Source organism: Ursus arctos, unplaced genomic scaffold (assembly GCF_023065955.2).
Source record: "Ursus arctos isolate Adak ecotype North America unplaced genomic scaffold, UrsArc2.0 scaffold_16, whole genome shotgun sequence".
NCBI lineage: Eukaryota > Metazoa > Chordata > Mammalia > Carnivora > Ursidae > Ursus > Ursus arctos.
The window spans coordinates 25,642,900-25,661,300 of NW_026622830.1; the positions used below are offsets into that span (position 1 = coordinate 25,642,900).

General features: G+C 46.2%; 2 protein-coding genes and 1 long non-coding RNA gene across 4 annotated transcripts in view; 1 reads left to right on the forward strand and 2 right to left on the reverse strand.

The window, feature by feature from the left end:
• Positions 1-3,325, reverse strand: part of TM9SF4 (transmembrane 9 superfamily member 4) — a 51,795-nt gene extending 48,470 nt beyond the window's left edge. The window contains exon 1 of the mRNA XM_026503256.4: positions 3,226-3,325. Within this exon, the coding sequence (XP_026359041.1) occupies positions 3,226-3,240 (15 nt within the window). The 5' untranslated portion in view covers positions 3,241-3,325. The remainder of the gene's footprint in view (positions 1-3,225) is intronic.
• Positions 3,326-3,561: 236 nt separating this feature from the next.
• Positions 3,562-6,736, forward strand: LOC130543778 (uncharacterized). The gene is made up of 2 exons (XR_008959382.1): positions 3,562-4,946; positions 5,970-6,736. It is a non-coding gene; the product is annotated as an uncharacterized LOC130543778 (long non-coding RNA).
• Positions 6,737-13,725: 6,989 nt separating this feature from the next.
• The window catches only part of HCK (HCK proto-oncogene, Src family tyrosine kinase), a 37,747-nt gene continuing 33,071 nt past the window's right edge, over positions 13,726-18,401 (reverse strand). For both annotated transcript variants that reach the window (XM_026503255.4, XM_026503254.4), the window contains exons 11-13: positions 17,275-17,428; positions 16,221-16,352; positions 13,726-14,249 (exon numbers count right to left, since the gene is read on the reverse strand). In XM_026503255.4, coding sequence (XP_026359040.1) covers positions 14,047-14,249; positions 16,221-16,352; positions 17,275-17,428 — 489 coding nt within the window. In that variant the 3' untranslated portion in view covers positions 13,726-14,046. The remainder of the gene's footprint in view (positions 14,250-16,220; positions 16,353-17,274; positions 17,429-18,401) is intronic.

An 18,401-nucleotide genomic window follows, 5' to 3' on the forward strand; every position in this document is an offset into this window, starting at 1 on the left:
TAAGACCCAGATGGATCAACTCGGTAACCTGTAACTTTATAAAGTTACCTAAATCCACAGTAGGAGGGAAGCAGAAAAACTAGAGAGAACTTCTGCAGATGTCAGCTAAATCTCTTGCTATGGTGGGAGAAGTCTCGTCCTGCAAGTTTAGGAAACACCCACTGTGCTAACACACCTGAGAGGTAGCAGCCCAAGCCCTGGGAAGAAGAGCCAATGACTAAGAAAAGCAAGGGAGGGAAAAGCCCATAAAATATCTCTAGAAACTTGTATCTATAACCCTTTTTCTTTTTTAAAGATTTTATTTATTTGAGAGAGAGAGAATGAGCCAGGGGGAGCAGCAGCCAGAGGGAGAAGTAGGATCCCCACTGAGCGGAGAGCCCAACCCAGGGCTCCAGACCCTGGGATCATGACCTGAGCTGAAGGCAGCTGCTTAACCGACGGAGCCACCCAGGCGCCCCCTAACTTTCCAAAAACCCAGCCTGTTCCCACGGGTCACTGCATCCACTAGCTTAGTTCTTGGGTTGTATGAATTGCTACAGAAACTCATATACCCCAAAGCAGGTCCACACCCCACCATCCCCACTGGTTGTGAAACAGTTAATGTATACAAGGGTGTGGGGACTGTTCTGACTTCCGTGTAATAAAGTGCTTGACATAGGCCAAACTCAAGTCTATCTGTGACCCCACTTTGCCTGTTACACAAACCCCTCTGTAATAAATTCACTTCCATGCATTTTCACTATTGCATCAAACATAAAGTTTCCCACGTGCACTCTTTAAACTGGCCTCTGTGGCTCACTGTATACATTACATCCTCAGTTCCTTAAAATCAGTTTCTGTATCCACCATGAAAGCACAGGACAATACTCCCAAGCAACACGACATACACTGAATCACTGTGCTTTCCACTGAGCTTATAATAAAATCCCAACTCCTTTTCATGGTTTTCTGCAGGCTGAAAGCAAGCCGGCTCCCCTAATGTCATGTTCTGGAGGGGTGGGAAGGGGAAACACCCTAATAGAACAGTCTATTTCAAAATGCAGCCCATAGACTGCAACTGTAGACTGCAATCCAGGGCAATCACAGGCGTGCTTTTAGAAACACAGCCGCTCCTGCCTCTCTCCAGTTCCATCTTGTATCAATCCCTCCCGCCCCCACCCCTCACCATGCTTCAGCCCCTCCAGCCTTCTGTGTTCCTCAAATATACCACACTCTTTCCCACATGGGTCCTTTACACTTGTGATTTCCTCTGCTAGGAACACTCTTTGCCTTGCCGGTTCCTTCTTGTCAGTCAGGTCTCAACTCAGGTCACCTCTGAAAAGACTTCTCTGACCATGTAATCCGAAGTAGTTGTGTCACCCCACTGCCCCCAGTCACTACCACTTCGCCTTGCTGTCTTCACAGCATGTACCACGATCGACCGCTACCTTGTTCATCTACTTGTTTCCTTGTTCACTGCCTGTCTCCTCAGACTAGAAAAGCTCCACAACACTGGGCATCTTAACCCTCTACTTCACAACTACACTCCTAGGTCTTGGCACAGAGCACGCAGTTGTATATTTGTTGATTAAGTCAACATGTCCTAGAAACACGTATTACTAACTTACTACCTCTTAAAAGCCTCTGAAAGGAGGAGGAATTACCCAGTGCAATGCTATAAATGCCACTTCATCGTCCTTCTTTGTTATGGCAAGGGAGGGTGTGACTCCTCCCCCGTCACATTCTTATACCATTCTTGTTCTGAATGTGGTCCAGAAAAAATTTGGTTTCGACATATCACTCATAGTTTAATTGAAATCTGAGACCACGGAAATCAGGCAAGGCTGGGAAATCTTTTACCTGACCTCAGGTTCTAAATAAGGAATCCCTCATTAAACAAAAAGGATGTTATCTGTTGGTTAACAGAAGGAGGGAAACTCATTGTTGGCCAGTAACCCGCCCTTGTTTGGAGAAAGCCAACACCAAAGAATTTAAACAAGAATCTGCCTTTGCTAAAGTCAAATGTCACCTCCTTTTTTTCTGTGTTCTCCTTTGCATTCACTCCTAGGATAAAATTATCTGCTGAGGAAGCAATATACAGGAAGACCTAGAAAATCACTCTGGACGAAGTGACTTCAATTCTGGTTCTGGTCTCTTGACAAGCAGAATGTGAGCTGAGCTTCTGGAAGAAAGGCCACTCCTTCATAGTTCTGTTTCCAGGGTTCTGTATAGGAGCCAGTAAGTTCTGATCCACTTTCCAGGCACAGCTCTTTCACCTGCACCCTTATCCACACACAGCCTTCATCCTAACGAGATCCATTCTAATGAACTTTTTCCCTAAAGAGTTGCGTGCCCCTACAGGGGGCAGGCAGCCAGACAAGGCTACTAGAGTGTTTTTCAAAACATAGTTCACAGATCACCTGCATCATAATCACTGGAGTGCTTATAAAAGTGCAGATTCCTGGGCATCACCTAGACCTCTGGAATTAGAACTTTGGGAGTGGGGCTCAGGAAACTGCATTTTTAACATGCCTCCCCCACACACCCCGAGAGTCTTATGCGCAGTGAAGTTTGAGAACCAATAGGATAAAAGCTTTCAAGGAGAGAGGCAGACAGTTGATTCAGAGAAGACCCGATAAATGTTTAGGAAGGGTCTGGAGACAGAAAATGGAGGAGAGGGGTGTAAGGTCATGCTCCGGGGTGGCGGCAGTCAAGACCTGTGCGCGGTGGGGACACTTGTCGAAGATGGAAATGAGGACAGGCCTCTGGAAAGAATCTGAGACGGGGCTTGGGCTGGGAGGCTGGTCAGAGGTGAGGTCGCATTCGCGGACTGGTCAGGACAGAGGGGAGGCGGAAGGCGGAGAGCAAAGTCTGGACGTAAGGAGGAGGAGCGAGGGTGGGAATAATAGGGGACTCTTCGGAGGGATCGGGGCTGGGAAGTGAAAATTAGAAAAAGGGGGTCACAGGAGGCGGAGACCAAAGCAGCAATAGGAACCGGCGGAGACAGTCCGAGACCTTTCCTCCGACCGAGTGCCTCCCCCAAAACTCCGGGCCTTGACAAGCCTGAGTGCGGGGCCAGGGTCGGGTAGGGGGAGTTTGGGCGGGACAAGCCCAGTCAGGTACGTCCCTCAAGCCTGAGCTAGGGGTCCCGGAGGTGGCTCGGGCCAGGCATGGGGAGCTGGAAGGTCCTGGGATCCCCCGGAGGGCCCAGCTCCAGCTCTGGCTCCCGGAGTCTCCTTCACTCACCATCACCGTCGCCATCTTGGATCCACGTGTCGCCGTAATGACGTCAGCGGAAGTGGTGTTTCCCTGGTTACGGAGTTTAACTCCGTTGGGTGCTGCCTGACTTCAAACTCTTCTGTAGTCGTGGTCAGCGGAGGGGCGAGAAGACTTCGCTCCTGATCTGCAGCCCGGTCTGAGCGGTGAGGTCGCTGATGAAGTGACGAGCGGATGGTGTAACTATGGGAGCCATATTAAGTCCTGGCAGAAACTGCTACTCCTCCTCCTCTTCGTCCTCCTCCTTCTCTTCCCCCCCCCACTGTATTGTGGGTAATGGGGGTGTGCGTAACGCGCCTGTACTCTGGACGCCATCTTTACTATTGGCAGGAGATCCGTTGCCAGGGTTACCTGAGGCCTTGATTGGATGAGTGGAATTGGTACCAGGACTTCAAAAACCGCCCAACTCCGGGAATAATTTGTAATTAAATATATAATTATTTGTTTGACTACTTTATATCCTCTCTAATAGATTGTAATCACTATGAGGGTAGGATCCTGTCTTTTATTTAACCTTACTCCACCTTATTGCCAAAATAGGTTCGGGAATATAATAAATTTATGATGAGGATTCAATGACATAATGTTACGTAGTATGTATACAATAAATAATTGTCATTATATACTTATGTATACTTCTTCGGGTAGATGGCAAGTGCCCAATACAATACACTACTTATTAAAGGAATGAATGAAAAGCAGTGTATTTAGTAGAGGAAGACATCTTTGAATGTGGACCTCACCATGGTCTGGTTAGCTAAGACTGTGACCGAAGTAAGTCACTCAATCTTCCTAAGCCTCAACTTCCAATATCTGGAAAGGGTCTCAAAGAGTCACAGTGTTAAAATTGGGAGAGGCCAGAAAGTTCATTTATTCCATGTATTACTGTAAAGTGGATACAGTACCAGCACTACCAGTGACTGTCTCAAAAAGTTGTTAAAAGAATAATAATGATTAAAAATAATCAGCACTTACTGAGCATTTGCTGTGTGCCACAGCCCTTAGCATTATCCTAACACCATTCATAAGACTCTCTTATCTAATCCTACCTCTTGGCAGGAGGACAGCTGAACTCTGATCCCCACCGTGGTGCTGGGTAGTGGATTGTCCACAAAGATGGCTGCCAACAAATCCTCCTGTCTTTGCCTGAGCATGCTGTTTCTTCCATCAGGAGGTAGATTCTATTTCTCTTCTCTTTGGATCTGGCTGGTCCTGTCACTTGCTTTGACCAAAGAATGTGGTATAAATGACTCTGCTGGTTCTGGTCTAAGCCTTAAGAGGCTTGGTGGCTTTGGCTTCCACTGTCTTCCACTGTCTGGCTACCCTGCTAGGGAGCCACATGGAGAGAGAGGGAGGCCCACCCAACTCCTCAAGATATTCTAGAAACTCCAGCGGAGCACGACACATGTGAATGAAGTCATCTTGGACATTTCACCCCCAGCTGAACTGCCGGCTGAATGCAGCCACATGCATACCCTCATCAACACCATGTGGAAGAGAAAAACTGCCCAGCGGAGCCAAGTTGTCTAAGATTTTGGAGTGGTTTCTCATGTGCAGTGGGTAATTGAAACACACATCCATTAACTCTTGTGACTCACACAACCATCCTGGAGAAGAGCAGAAAGATATCATCCCCAAGGGCGAGGAAAGATTAAGAGACTAGGAGGAATCTTCCTGGAGTCTCAAAGCTGGTAAGCCATAGATTCCAAACTTGCAACCAGTTCTCCTGGTGCTTGAATCCTGGGTGTTTCCCACCATTTCTGGATGCCTGAAGAGGAATGACTGATAAGGAGCAAATCTCCATGAATGGCATATTATTCCTCAGTATTTTCCATTTTCCCCCTCCTTGTACTTTCCATTTCCCCAGAGGGCTTTCATATCTCAATCTCTTTTGGTAACATACACTAGAATCCTAAAACTAGACTGTCAGTGTTCAGTTCCCATCTCCACCACCCACCAGCTCCATGACATATTCAAGTTTCTTCTTGAAAACTTTTTTTTTTAATTGCGGTAAAATCAACACATAAAATTTACCAGGCATGCAGTTCCAGGTACCTGGAAAAATGCTTCTCCAAGGAGAATGGGAAGGCAGAGCTGGGCTTAGGGGGAGCAAATCTGATCCTTAGGTGTCTCCAACGAGAAGGGTAGGATGAACTAATCTGTGTTTTTTCACACTGGTTTCAGTTATTTATTGCTAAATAACCCACCACCCTAAAACTCAGTGGCTCAAAACAACAATTTATTAATCCTCTTAACTCTGTGGGTTAGCAGTCTGGGCCATTCTGATAGGCTCACCTGGGATCTCTCATGCACTTTCAGCGGACAGCTGGGTGTTTGCTGCTGGCTGTCAGCAGGGCCTCTCTCTCATCCCCAGGGAGGGTAGTGAAGGCTCCTTCACATTATAGTCTCAGGTCCATGGCGGTGAGAGAAAGCTGCAAGGCCTCCTAAGGCCTAAGCTTCAGAACTCCTATAGCATCAGTTCTGCCACACTCTGTTGGCCAAAACAAGTCACAAGGTCAGTCCAGAGGTCAGAGTGGGAGGGGACCACACATGGGCATGAATTCAGGGGGGCATGATTTCTTGAAGGTCATTTTGTAACAATCCACTGTGCCATCCTTGCTTCACACCCCATGAGGCCTCTGTGGCAGCTTTCTATGTGGCCTCCTCCTGCTTGCTGCTCCTGTCACCTCTAATCTTGGTTCTCCATTTAACAGCCATTGTGACAACATAAAATCTCAAGTCCTCACCATGGCCTGCAAGGCCCTGCATGACCGGGCTCGTCTCCTACTGTTCTTCCCCTCACTCACCGGGCTCCAGCCACACAGATATTCCTGGAACTGGCCTTGCTCATCTGCACCTCAAGACCTTTGCACGTGCAGTTCCTTCTATCTGGAATATTCTTCTCTCAACGTTTTGTGTGGTTAGCTCCTTCTCATGTTTGGGTCTCAGCTCAACTGTCACCTCCTCAGAGAGGTGTTCCCTGGCCCGCATATAGATATAGATATAATTTGGTCATGTTATTCTCTATCTCCCATGAAGACCTGGGCTGGATTTATGTTGTTACCAACTGTATCCATATTAAGTACGTGCTCAAAAAAATTTTTTTTCCAATGTTTGCATTATAAATTAATCTCAAGCCTCACTCTATCAGTTGGGAAACGATCCAGCAGTAAGGAAGAACCCTCCCACACACCCCAAAATAACAGTGGCTTAACAAGTTGGAAGCTTACTTTCCTCTGTCTTCACTTGGTTTCCCCCAGCAGCCAACTCTGAGAAAGGATTCAAGCCAGAGTAGTTTACTTGGGAGGTGACGGGACACCAGAAGGCAATGCCGTGCAGGAGCTGACTTATACTGCTTGCAAGAGCCAAGAGTTAAATTTTGGGGAATTTTGTAAGCCAATTGTTGGCCGTAGGCATTATTGAAAATTAAGTTATGTAAATTTTAAATTAAATAAATAATATTAAAACCAAAAATATGAAATATGCAAAACTCCACTTCTTAATCACTTTACTATATTTTACTACTACCTATGCTCTTGAGGTTATTCATATCTATTTTATCTGTACAATAGAAATACTATGAAATGGTGGGCTAGTGCCCATCTTTCCCCAGTTCTGAGTTCAGTAGCTTTGAATTGGTAGCAGAGCCAACTTACCCATTAATTCAGTAGGCACAGTTCACAAGGCCCACTCCACTTTCAGAGGCCATGAGAAGAAATTAATTTCTTTTAAAATCAGAAGGAAAATACGAATTTTGGGGTCAAAGGGAAAGTTTTCATATGTCCTATTGGTATATTCATCTTTCTATCGATGCAGTTATCGACTAGATATTTAATGTTTAAATAAATATTTATGTATATTAAATATATAGAACTTAAAATATTCTTTTTTATATTTATAAATATAAAATATAATATATATTATAAAGAGGATGGGTCCTACAAAGGCAAAAGTGCCTAAGGCCCATGAAAGTCATAATGCAGTTCTGGCTGGTAGCTTGAAATTGGCAAGAGTGGGAATATTTATACCCCCCTAAATTAGCAAATGCTACAAATCAGGGCTTGAATTTTTGTTTTGCTAGCAAACATTTTCTGTAAAGGGCCAGGTAGTAAATACATTAGACTTTGTAGACTGTGTGATCGTGTCATAATTCTCAACCCTGCTTTGCAGTACGAAAGCCACTACAGACAACAAATAACGGGTGTCGCTGTGTTCCAATAAAACGTAGTCTGCCCTCGTTTGCCAAAGCCTGGTCTAGACTTCACGTGCTAAACCATAAGGCAATAGCGCAGGTAAAGCGTTAAGTGTGCTGTATCTGTAGCTGTTACAGTGTGATCAGCACAAAAATGTGACAGTATCTGAAGCTCTTACCTGAGTTGGCAAAGAAGTTGCTCATGTCATTGACTGAGTGAAGTTCCAATGTACATCTTCATTATTTCATTTTCATTTTATTCATGAATATAAATGAAACTATCAACCCACAGGCATGTCAGAACTATACTTGGAGAAGGTATGTTGTCAAGCAACTTACCTCTGTGAGTAACTGAAGCATAATCCTATGGGGAAACTCTGGGAAACAACCCAAAATACATCTCACAGTTACAGCACCAAGGGAGCAAGGGAGCTGGGGTATTTATACACCAACTCCCAAAAGTCATTAGTTGAGGATTTATCCCAGAGCGGCTAAATTCTTCAGCCCTTTGGGCCTTCTAGGAACACTGGCAGCTGAGGCTTTCTGCAACTTTAAGAAAAGAGCCCTCAGGCATACAGTGGTGCAGATAATGGCAGCTAAACGTCTAGCCCTAGCCCGCTTCAAGGGTTACTGACAGTGCATGCCACACCCTCTGAGGTAAAAGTCTGGAGGATCCTCCTAGTTGCTCTGGTGGCTGTGCTTAAAATATTTTCCGAGATCTAGGCCCCATCCAGCTTTGCCATCCTTTGAGTTAATTCATGTTCCTCAGGGTCCAAGATGGTAGCTAGAGCTCCAGCCTTCACATGCACGTTTTAGGCAGCAAGATAGAGGAAGAGATGAAAAATAAGTGGCAAAGAGTCCACATCAGTTGTCTTTTAAGGAAGGGTACCGAAAGGTGCTATAGCACGCTTCCACTTACAACCCATTCATCAGAACTCAATCACCTGGCCACACTTAGCTGCAAGAGAGAGTGGGAAGTGCAGCCTTCATTCTGGGCAGGCATCTGCCCCCTGATAAAAACGCTACTTCTCTGGAAGAAGGGGGATCATGGATATGGCGACAACTAGCAGTCATTGACAACTTCCAAAAGGCAAGAGATGCAAATGGAATGCAAACTGATATAGCCTTACATCAGAATATACGGTGATGAGGACAGACACTTGACAAAACTGAGGGCCCAGGTCAGGGAATAAGGAGGCAGTTTTATTTCAACTCACGGGGGGGAATGAAACAAGTACTTTCCCTGTGTTTAAACTCAAAGCCACAGCTAGACACTAGATTACAGCAAGTCATTGACATCTTAGAATGGGGCACCTTATCTATGCCTTCCTTTGACGCCTTCCAGAGGAGCGGTGCATGCAGTTTTCCCAAAGAATTGGTGGCACTAAATTTATCTCCATGTTTTTGTTTGCCTTTTTATTGAACAGACTTTATTTTTTTAGAGCAGTTTTAGGTTTACAGAAAAATGAGTAGAAAGCACAAAATTCCCATATACCCTCTCATCCAGCCCCCAGTTTCCTCTATTATTAACATGTTGCCTTAGTGTGCTACCCGTGTTACAGTTGATGAGCCTATTAACCTAGGTCCACAGTTTACATTAGGATTCACTCTTTCTGTTGTACATTGAGTTTTGACAGATGTACCTATCATTAAGAGCATCATACAGAACAGCTTCACTATCCTAAAAATCCCCTATGTTCCACTCTATTCATCCCTCCCTCTCTGCCAAACCCCTGGAAACCATTGATCTTAGGATCTCTGTAATTTTGTCTTTCCCAAAATGTCCTAGAGTTAGCATCATATAGTATGGAACCTTTTCAGATTGGCTTCTGTCACTCAGCTATGTGCGTGTAAGTTTCTTCCATGCCTTGATACCTCATTTCTTTTGATCACTGAACACTATTCCATTACATGGATATACCACTGTTTGTTTATCCATTCACCTGTTGAAGGACATCTCTGTTGCTTCCAAATTTTGACAATTATAAATAAAGCTACTACAAACATTAGTGTGTAGGTTTTTACATGGACAAAAGTTTTCAAATTGCTTCAGTAAATATCAAGGAGTGCAATTACTGGACTGTATGGTAAGAATATGTTTAGTTTTTTTTTTAAGATTTAATTTATTTAATCTGACAGAGGAACAGAGCACAAACAGGGGAGCAGCAGGCAGAGAGAGAGGGAGAAGCAGGCCCCCCACAGAGCAGGGAGCCCGACTCAGGCCTCAATCCCAGGACCTCAGGATCATAACCTGAGCCAAAGATAGACGCTTAACTGACTGAGCCACCTAGGTGCCCCAGGAATATGTTTAGTTTTGTAAGAAACTGTCAAATGTCTTCCAAAATGGCTGCAACATTTTGCATTCCTGCCAGCAATGAATGAGAGTTCCTGTTGCTCCCTGTTCTTGCCAGCCTTTGGTGTTGTCAGTGTTTGGATTTTGGCCATTCTAAGTAGTGTGCAGTGGTATCTCATTGTTGTTTTAATTTGTATTTCTCTAATGACATAAGATGTTGAGCATCTTTTCATAAGCTTATTTGCCTTCTGCATATCTTCTTTCATAAGGTGTCTATTTCAGGTCTTTGGCCATTTCTTTATTGGGTTGTTTGTTTTCCAATTGTTGGCTTTCAAGGGTTCTTTGTATATTTTGGATATTGGTCTTTTATTAGATAAGTGTTTTGCAAATATTTCCTCCCAGATTGGAGCTTGTCTTTTCATTTTCTTTTTAAAAAAAAATATTTTATTTATTTATTTGAGAGAGAGAGAGAGACAAGCAGGGGGAGCAGCAGGCAGAGGGAGAAGCAGGCTCCCTCATGCTCATCAGGGAGCCCGATATGGGGCTCGATCCCAGGACCCCGGGATCGTGACTGAGCTGAAGGCAGACACTTAACCAACTGAGCCATCCAGATGTCCCCATTTTCTTTTTTTTTTTTTTTAAGATTTTATTTATTTGACAGAGAGAGACAGCCAGCGAGAGAGGGAATACAAGCAGGGGGAGTGGGAGAGGAAGAAGCAGGCTCCCAGGAGAGGAGCCTGACGTGGGGCTCGATACCGGGATTCCGGGATCACGCCCTGAGCCGAAGGCAGACGCTTAACGACTGCACCACCCAGGCGCCCCAAGATGTCCCTGTTTTCTTGACAGTGTCTTTCTCAGAGCTGAGTTTTTCATTTTAATGGAGTCTAATTTATCAATATTTTCCTTCCTGGAATGTGCTTGGGTGTCATATCTGTCCCCATGTTTCAATCTGTCTTCCCTGTGACCAGAGGGATGAATCACAGTATAGACAGTGTAAACCGACAGAGCAGGAGGACGGGCGTGGACCCCTGGTCTTGTCTATGTAGCAATAGGCTCCCTCCTGTAGATTCCTGAACGGCAGTACAATGTACCACAAATCATGAGTGCAGATTGCTACTAACGGAGTCTGAGCTCTGCTTTCAGATACCCAAAGTCATATACCAAACGAGAAAGCAGGAGAGAAATTCAGTTACTAACTAGGTAAGTTGAAACACTGCTAGCTTCATTTTCCCTGCTTATCCCCAGTTCCTCTGTGCTACTCAGGGGTGCAGAACCAATTCCATATAGGGTTCCAGGGGACCCGGAAATGTGCTGTGATGTAAATCCTTCAGGAGATGCAATAATATAGAAAGGTGTCATTGGTTCCCCATCTCACTGTCCGCCTCTTCCCATCATTCCCCCTACAACAAAAGCTAATGCTTTCAACTGAAACAACATGCAGGAAGGGCCCACTGCCTCCTTGTCTTCTCTGCTTCCTTCCCACATCTCCCTCCCCTCCACTGACAGCTTCCCATGCAGCCTACCAGATACCTCTCAGGAACCACATCTCCAGACCCTGGTATTCCTACAATGGTGGATACCATCTCAACAACCATGATGGCTGCTTGGCCATGGGAAATGCCCAGGCTGTGGACAGCCGTGCAGCCCTAGGGAGACCCAGACGAATCAGCTTGTGTATCAGTGTGGGTTGTCAGGAAAGTCAGGACCCCAATCATGAAAAATTGTTCATATCATCTTGGCAAATTCAGCTCTTTGGAGACAAAAACCCAACCAGCATTCCCGTGCCAGTGTGATAAGCAGAATAATGTCCCTTGTCCACACACAAGATGTCACTGTCCTAATCCCTGGAACCTGTGAATGTGTTGCCTTACATGGCAAAAGGGCTCTGCAGATGTAATTAACGATCTTGAAATGGAAAAGTTAGTCTGGATTATCCAGGTGGGCCCAACATACCAACAGGTGTCCCTACAAGAGAAAGAGGGAGGCAGGAGACCGAGTCAGAGAAGGAGCTTTGATGACAAGCAATTTGGAGTGATGAGTGTAAGAGAAGCATGAGTCTGCGGACATGTCAGCCTCTAGAAGCCGGAAAAGCCAAGGAAATGAACTCTTCCCTAGAGGCTCCAAAAGGCACGTAGCCTTGCCAAACCCGTTTCAGACATCTGACTTCCGGAACTGTATGACAATGGGTTTGTGTTTTAAGCCACCAAGTTTGTGGTCATTTGTTATAGGGGCCATAGGAAACTAACACAGCCAGTGACTATTTGGGGGCAGTTAGAAACTGTGGGAGCCTTGCGAATCTCCAAGGAACTGTTGAAAAGGAAAAACAAAGCTGGGGGCATCACAATGCCGGATTTCGAGCTATACTACAAAGCTGTGATCACAAAGACAGCATGGTACTGGCACAAAAACAGACACATAGACCAATGGAACAGAATAGAGAGCCCAGAGATGGACCCTCGGCTCTTTGGGCAACTAATATTTGATAAAGCAGGAAAAAACATCCGGTGGGAAAAAGACAGTCTCTTCAATAAATGGTGCTGGGAAAATTGGACAGCTACATGCAAGAGAATGAAACTTGACCACCATCTCACACCATACACAAAAATAAACTCCAAATGGATGAAAGACCTCGATGTGAGACAGGAATCCATCAAAATTCTAGAGGAGAACATAGGCAACAACCTCTACGACATCGGCCAAAGCAACCTTTTTCATGACACATCCCCAAAGGCAAGAGAAACAAAAGATAAAATGAATTTATGGGACTTCATCAAGATTAAAAGTTTCTGCACAGCCAAGGAAACAGTCAGAAAAACTAAGAGGCAGCCCAGGGAATGGGAGAATATATTTGCAAATGACACTACAGATAAAGGACTGGTATCCAAGATCTACAAAGAACTTCTCAAACTCAATACACGAGAAACAAATAAACAAATCAAAAAATGGGCAGAAGATATGAACAGACACTTTTCCAATGAAGACATACAAATGGCTAACAGACACATGAAAAAATGTTCAAAATCATTAGCCATCAAGGAAATTCAAATCAAAACCACACTGAGATACCACCTTACGCCACTTAGAATGGCAAAAATAGACAAGGCAAGAAACAACAATTGTTGGAGAGGATGTGGAGAAAGGGGATCCCTCCTACATTGTTGGTGGGAATGCAAGTTGGTACAGCCACTCTGGAAAACAGTGTGGAGGTCCCTTAAAACGTTAAAAATTGAGCTACCCTATGATCCAGCCATTGCACTACTGGGTATTTACCCCAAAGATACAGACGTAGTGAAGAGAAGGGCCATATGCACCCCAATGTTCATAGCAGCAATGTCCACAATAGCTAAATCGTGGAAGGAGCCGAGATGCCCTTCAACAGATGACTGGATTAAGAAGTTGTGGTCCATATATACAATGAAATATTACTCAGCTATCAGAAAGAACGAGTTCTCAACATTTGCTACAACATGGACGGCACTGGAGGAGATAATGCTAAGTGAAATAAGTCAAGCAGAGAAAGACAACTATCATATGATTTCTCTCATCTATGGAACATAAGAACTAGGATGATCGGTAGGGGAACAAAGGGATAAAGAAGGGGGGGTAATCAGAAGGGGGAATGAAACAGGAGAGACTATGGACTATGAGAAACAAACAGGACTTCGGGGGGGGTGGGGGAATGGGATAGGCTGGTGATGGGTAGTAAGGAGGGCACGTATTGCATGGTGCACTGGGTGTTATACACAACTAATGAATCATCGAGCCTTACATCGGAAACCGGGGATGTACTGTATGGTGACTAACATAATATAATAAAAAATCATTAAAAAAAAAGAAAAAAAAAAAGAAACTGTGGGAGCCTTGGACCCCACTTCTCTTCATACTACTGGTCTTTGGAAGGGTCCTTCCCCCCTTTCTGACTTGTCATCCAGCAAAAAGGCAAATAGATGATTTTCAGGAACCAGCAGGACAAGACAAGCTGATCTGTCAGGAAAGCCTTTAGCATCTGTATCTTTTATTTAAATATTTATTTCATTATTTTTAAGGTTTCCCACCCAAAGCACAGCTGTCACAGGAATCCAGCTGTCCTACGCAACAGAAATATCAACTTGCAGTCTCCTGAGGCTGGTGGATTGTAGGTTGCTAGAGTCAAAAAGAGAGTGTCCAGTTCAGCCCACGCACCTGACAGATGAGGAACGGTGGCTGGAAGGGGGGGGGCGTCTGGGAACGGGAAGGGTGAGCGGGCACCGTGCAGGTGGGGCTGGAGCCACCTCTTAGGTGTCCTCTGGGTCCCTGGCCCCGCCCATCACGGCTGCTGTTGGTACTGGCTCTCCGTGGCCGTGTAGAAGTCGTCCAGCACGCTCTGGATGTATTCGAAGGTGGGCCGCTCCTCAGGGCGGTTCTTCCAGCAGCGCGTCATAATGTTGTAGAGCTCCTCGGGGCAGTGCTCGGGTCGAGGCATGCGGTACCCGCGCTCCAGCGCCCGGATCACCTCAGGGTTCGTCATCCCTGAGAAGGAGCCATGGAAGTAAAGAGCGAAGGATTGGGACAGGGAAGCCCGGGGTGGCAGACGCTGTTGCCTGCCCCGCACCCCTCAGTTCCCACCTGCCCTGGGAGCTGAGCCCCTCCCACTATGAAAGCCAGGGACCCCTTCCCCAGCCTCCCCTACAGCTAGGTCAGGGGCATGGCACCCGATGTTGGCCAATGGGAGCTGAGGAACTTTGTCCTGGAGACTGCCAGGAAAGGTGCTCCTCCCTTGGAAGATGCTCCCCTCCTCTTTCCACAACACTGAGAAACAACCCAGCCCCCAATCCGCTCTCCGTGCTGAACCAAAGCGTCACTTAAAGATGGAAATCAGATGATGCCACTTCCCTGGCCCAAACTCTCCAACGGCTTCCACACACTTCGACTAACATCCGCAATCCACGCTCTTCACCATGGCCATGGGCCCTCTGTGATCTGGCCCCTGCCAACCTTACCGTTCACCATCTGCTCTCATTCCTTGTCTCCAGCTGCCAGGCTCCCTTGCTCTTTCTTCAGACACACCTCAGGGCCTAAGAGCCAGCAGTGTCTTCTACCTGGAATCTTTCCCCTAGCTCTTCACTGAGCTGCCTTCCAACTCAAATAAGGACCCGCTCTGACAGGAAGATGGGGAGCACCACGGGCGCCCCACGTCACTCCTCTCCCTCGCCCTGCTTCATTTTTTCCTCAACAGTGTTCTCCAGCTCAGAGTGTGTGTCTGCTGTGTGTGTCCCCCAGGCTAGAATGTGCTTATCTCACCGTATCCTCAGTGCCTGACACACAGGAGGGATTTCATCAATACCGATGAATGAACCAACTGTTTACACCTTTTATCTCTAATCTTCACCACCACTTCTGCAACGTAGATATCATTACCTATATTTTTTAAAGGTGAAGACACTAGGGTAGGGGAAGTAAAGTGAATTTCTCCAAGTGTAATTGTTGATGGGGTGAGATTCAAATTCAGGATGATTTATATACAAAGTCAGAGACTCTTTATATCTGCCTTTCTCCATCTGCCCAGTGTTTTGGCCACAGATACCCCAGGAGGCATCCCAACCAGAAGGGAACAGAGAATAACATGGAGTCTCAGGCAATCTACATATTGGGTATGCCTTTGTAACTACGTGGTCTACTCAGCGTAGCGTGCTGCCCATAGGCATGGGGATAAATGTATCCATTCAACAAGTAGTTATTAAGCACCCACCATGTGCCAAACTCAGCGGTGGGCAGCTCACATACACTAGTGAGGAATACAGACATGATCTCTGGCCTCATGGAGCTCAGTGTCTGGTGGGGAAAATGTTAAACAAACATATAGTTATCAACTGCAATGAATGCTATGAATGAGACAGTACGGGTTATTATGAATGAGAAGTGGGGGCATGTATGATACTTTAGATGACTGGATGGTGGAGTACAGACTGAGATGAACCTGGAGAAATAGGCAGGGGGTAAAGGCCATATTTAGAAGTTTGAGATTTTGTCCCAATTAGGATGGGAGACCATTAAAGAGTTAGAGGTGGAGAAGGGACAAGATCTGTTTCACAATTCTAGAAGGATCCCTCTGGCCTCAGTGGAGAATGGCCTGTGGGGCAGAGGACAAATGTAGGGAGACTGCATAGGAGGCCACTGTCCCATCAAGGTGGGAGACGATGCTGGCCGGGATGTAGGTGGAGGCAGCGGAATTGGACATGAGCATGTATTTTGGAGACAAGTGGCCAGAACCTTGAGACTGCTTGGATGTGGTAAGAGGTGAAAGAAAAGGAAGAGCCAAGGAAGCCCCCAGATTTTCAGCTTAAGAAACTGGGTGGATGGTGATACCTTTAACTGAGATGAAGCAGGTGAGGGGAGGTTGGGGGCAAGGATCAAGAACTCTGTCCGAATGGATACGCTGACAAGAGAAGAGACCCAGGCTGGGCCGTGGAAGCAGCCGCAAGCTGATGCCCCTTTAGCTACCTGGGTAAGGGATCCGGCCGTAGGTGACGATCTCCATCAGCAGAATACCAAAGGACCAGACGTCTGACTTGATGGTGAAAGAGCCAAAGTTGATGGCTTCGGGAGCTGTCCACTTGATGGGGAACTTGGCCCCTGTGGGGTTGGACAGAGCAGAGTCAGGGAGAGTCTGGGAGCAGTCAGGGCTGGGTGTCTGCTAGGGAGAGGGGCAGGACAGGGGTACGGCTGCTAACATCTGCCCCTCTGTCCGGCCTCCGCAGAAGCAAGGGCCATCCATCCTAAGGACAGATGTCTAGAGTGGAGAGGAGTGGGCAGAGGGGTCTGGGGCGTGCCAGGGGAGCTGACACTCTGGGCCAACTCATTGATTCAGCCGTTACCCCAGTGAACTACAGCTCCTGAAGAGTACAGTCCTCAAGGACTCCTATAAATGGAATCATACGATATGCAGTCTTTGTCACTTAACATGATGTTCTGAAAGTCTATCCACGGTCAGCATCTATCAGTCCTTCCGTCCTTTATTGTGGCCGAATAATGTGCTCTTGTTGCTTCTACTTTTTGGCTGTCACAAACCATGTTGCTATTCATACACAAGTTTGCCTGTTTCTGAATTTTGTATAAATGGCGCTATCCAGCGTCTACTTTTTTTTTTTTTTGGTATGATTTCTTTCATTTCAATATTATGTCTGTGCGAGCCAACCATTTTGTTGCGTGGAGCATTGGTTTGTAACTTTTCATTGCTGCATAATATTGTATTACATGAATGTACCACAATTTATATATCCGTTCCACTATTCATGGATATTTGGATTCTTCCCAGTTTTTGTCCATTATGCATAAAGTTGCTCTCACCCTTAATTTCCGCATGCACTTGGCTGGCTCAGCCTAAATCTGATCAGAGTCACTGGGTGAGAGAGTCTACAGGCCAGGATACTCTATCTAGAAGGAGTCCAGCAAGCTTACTAACACACAGCTAATACGGAGACAAACACATGTCTCATCTCTCAACGCTCGCAACCCATCCAAGTGGGCCCGTGGGTCCCTTGGCTGCACTCCCTACCTTCCCGAGCCGTGTACTCGTTGTCCTCGATGACACGTGCCAGGCCAAAGTCGGCGATCTTACACACCAGGGACGCAGAGACCAGGATGTTGGCGGCTCGGAGGTCTCGGTGAATGTAGTTCCTCTGCTCGATGAACGCCATGCCTTCTGCAATCTCCACCCAAAACAGAGACATCCTCATCCTCACCTCTGGCCTGGCCCGAGGTGGGTCCCATCCCAAAACACAAGAGGCATGTCCAAGTTTGAGAAAATGGGAAAATGTGTGTGGCAGCTTCCCCTTTCTTGTGGAAGAGTCCTGAGCTCGGGTTGGCATTTCTCTATCTCCTCATCTATGTTGGGGGGAATCTCAGGACCTGGGTCTCTTTGGGGGCTTCTCTGGGGTTTCAAGACTTCCAGAGACTACTTTGAGGAAAGAGCAATGGCATTATTTCCCCAGGAACCACATACACACACACCAGAATACTATAAGGTCCTCTCATCTCCAACCTTCTTTCTGGGGGACGACCTAGGCTAATGTCATATTCTGCTCTATCTCTTATACCTTCCTCATCCTCAAGCCTGGGTAGGGACAATTCATCGATTCATTCAACAAATATCTACTGAGTGTCTCACAGGTGCCAGACATATTATTGGAACCACTGGTGAGCCAGGCAAGGGCCCTGCGGGTAGTAGTAAGTGCCATAAAGGATAAAGCAGGCTAGCAGGACATGAAGTGCAGAGGGCTGTTTTGGATTGAGTGGTCAGGGAAGGCTGTTTTGAAGGGGTGAAATTTTAGCAAAAATCTGAGTGGCGATAATAAGTGTGTCAAATAAGAGCATTCCTGCCAGAGAGAGCAACACATGCAAAGGCCCTGAGGTAGGAATGAATTTGGATGTTCATGGAACAGGTGACTAAGCAGAAGTTGCCACAGAGAGATGGGGGGTGGGGTGGGGGGAGGTGAGGTTGAGAGGGAGGCTGCTGACTTTGAAGAACCTTCTAGGTTTGGAGGGGTGTTTAGATTGTACACTGAGCATCATAGGAAGATGGTAGAAGTCCTCGAGCAGGAGTGTGACATGGTCTGATGTATATTTTAATGCCATCATGGCTGCTAAATGAATAATAGACTGTATGGAGAATTCTCATTCACA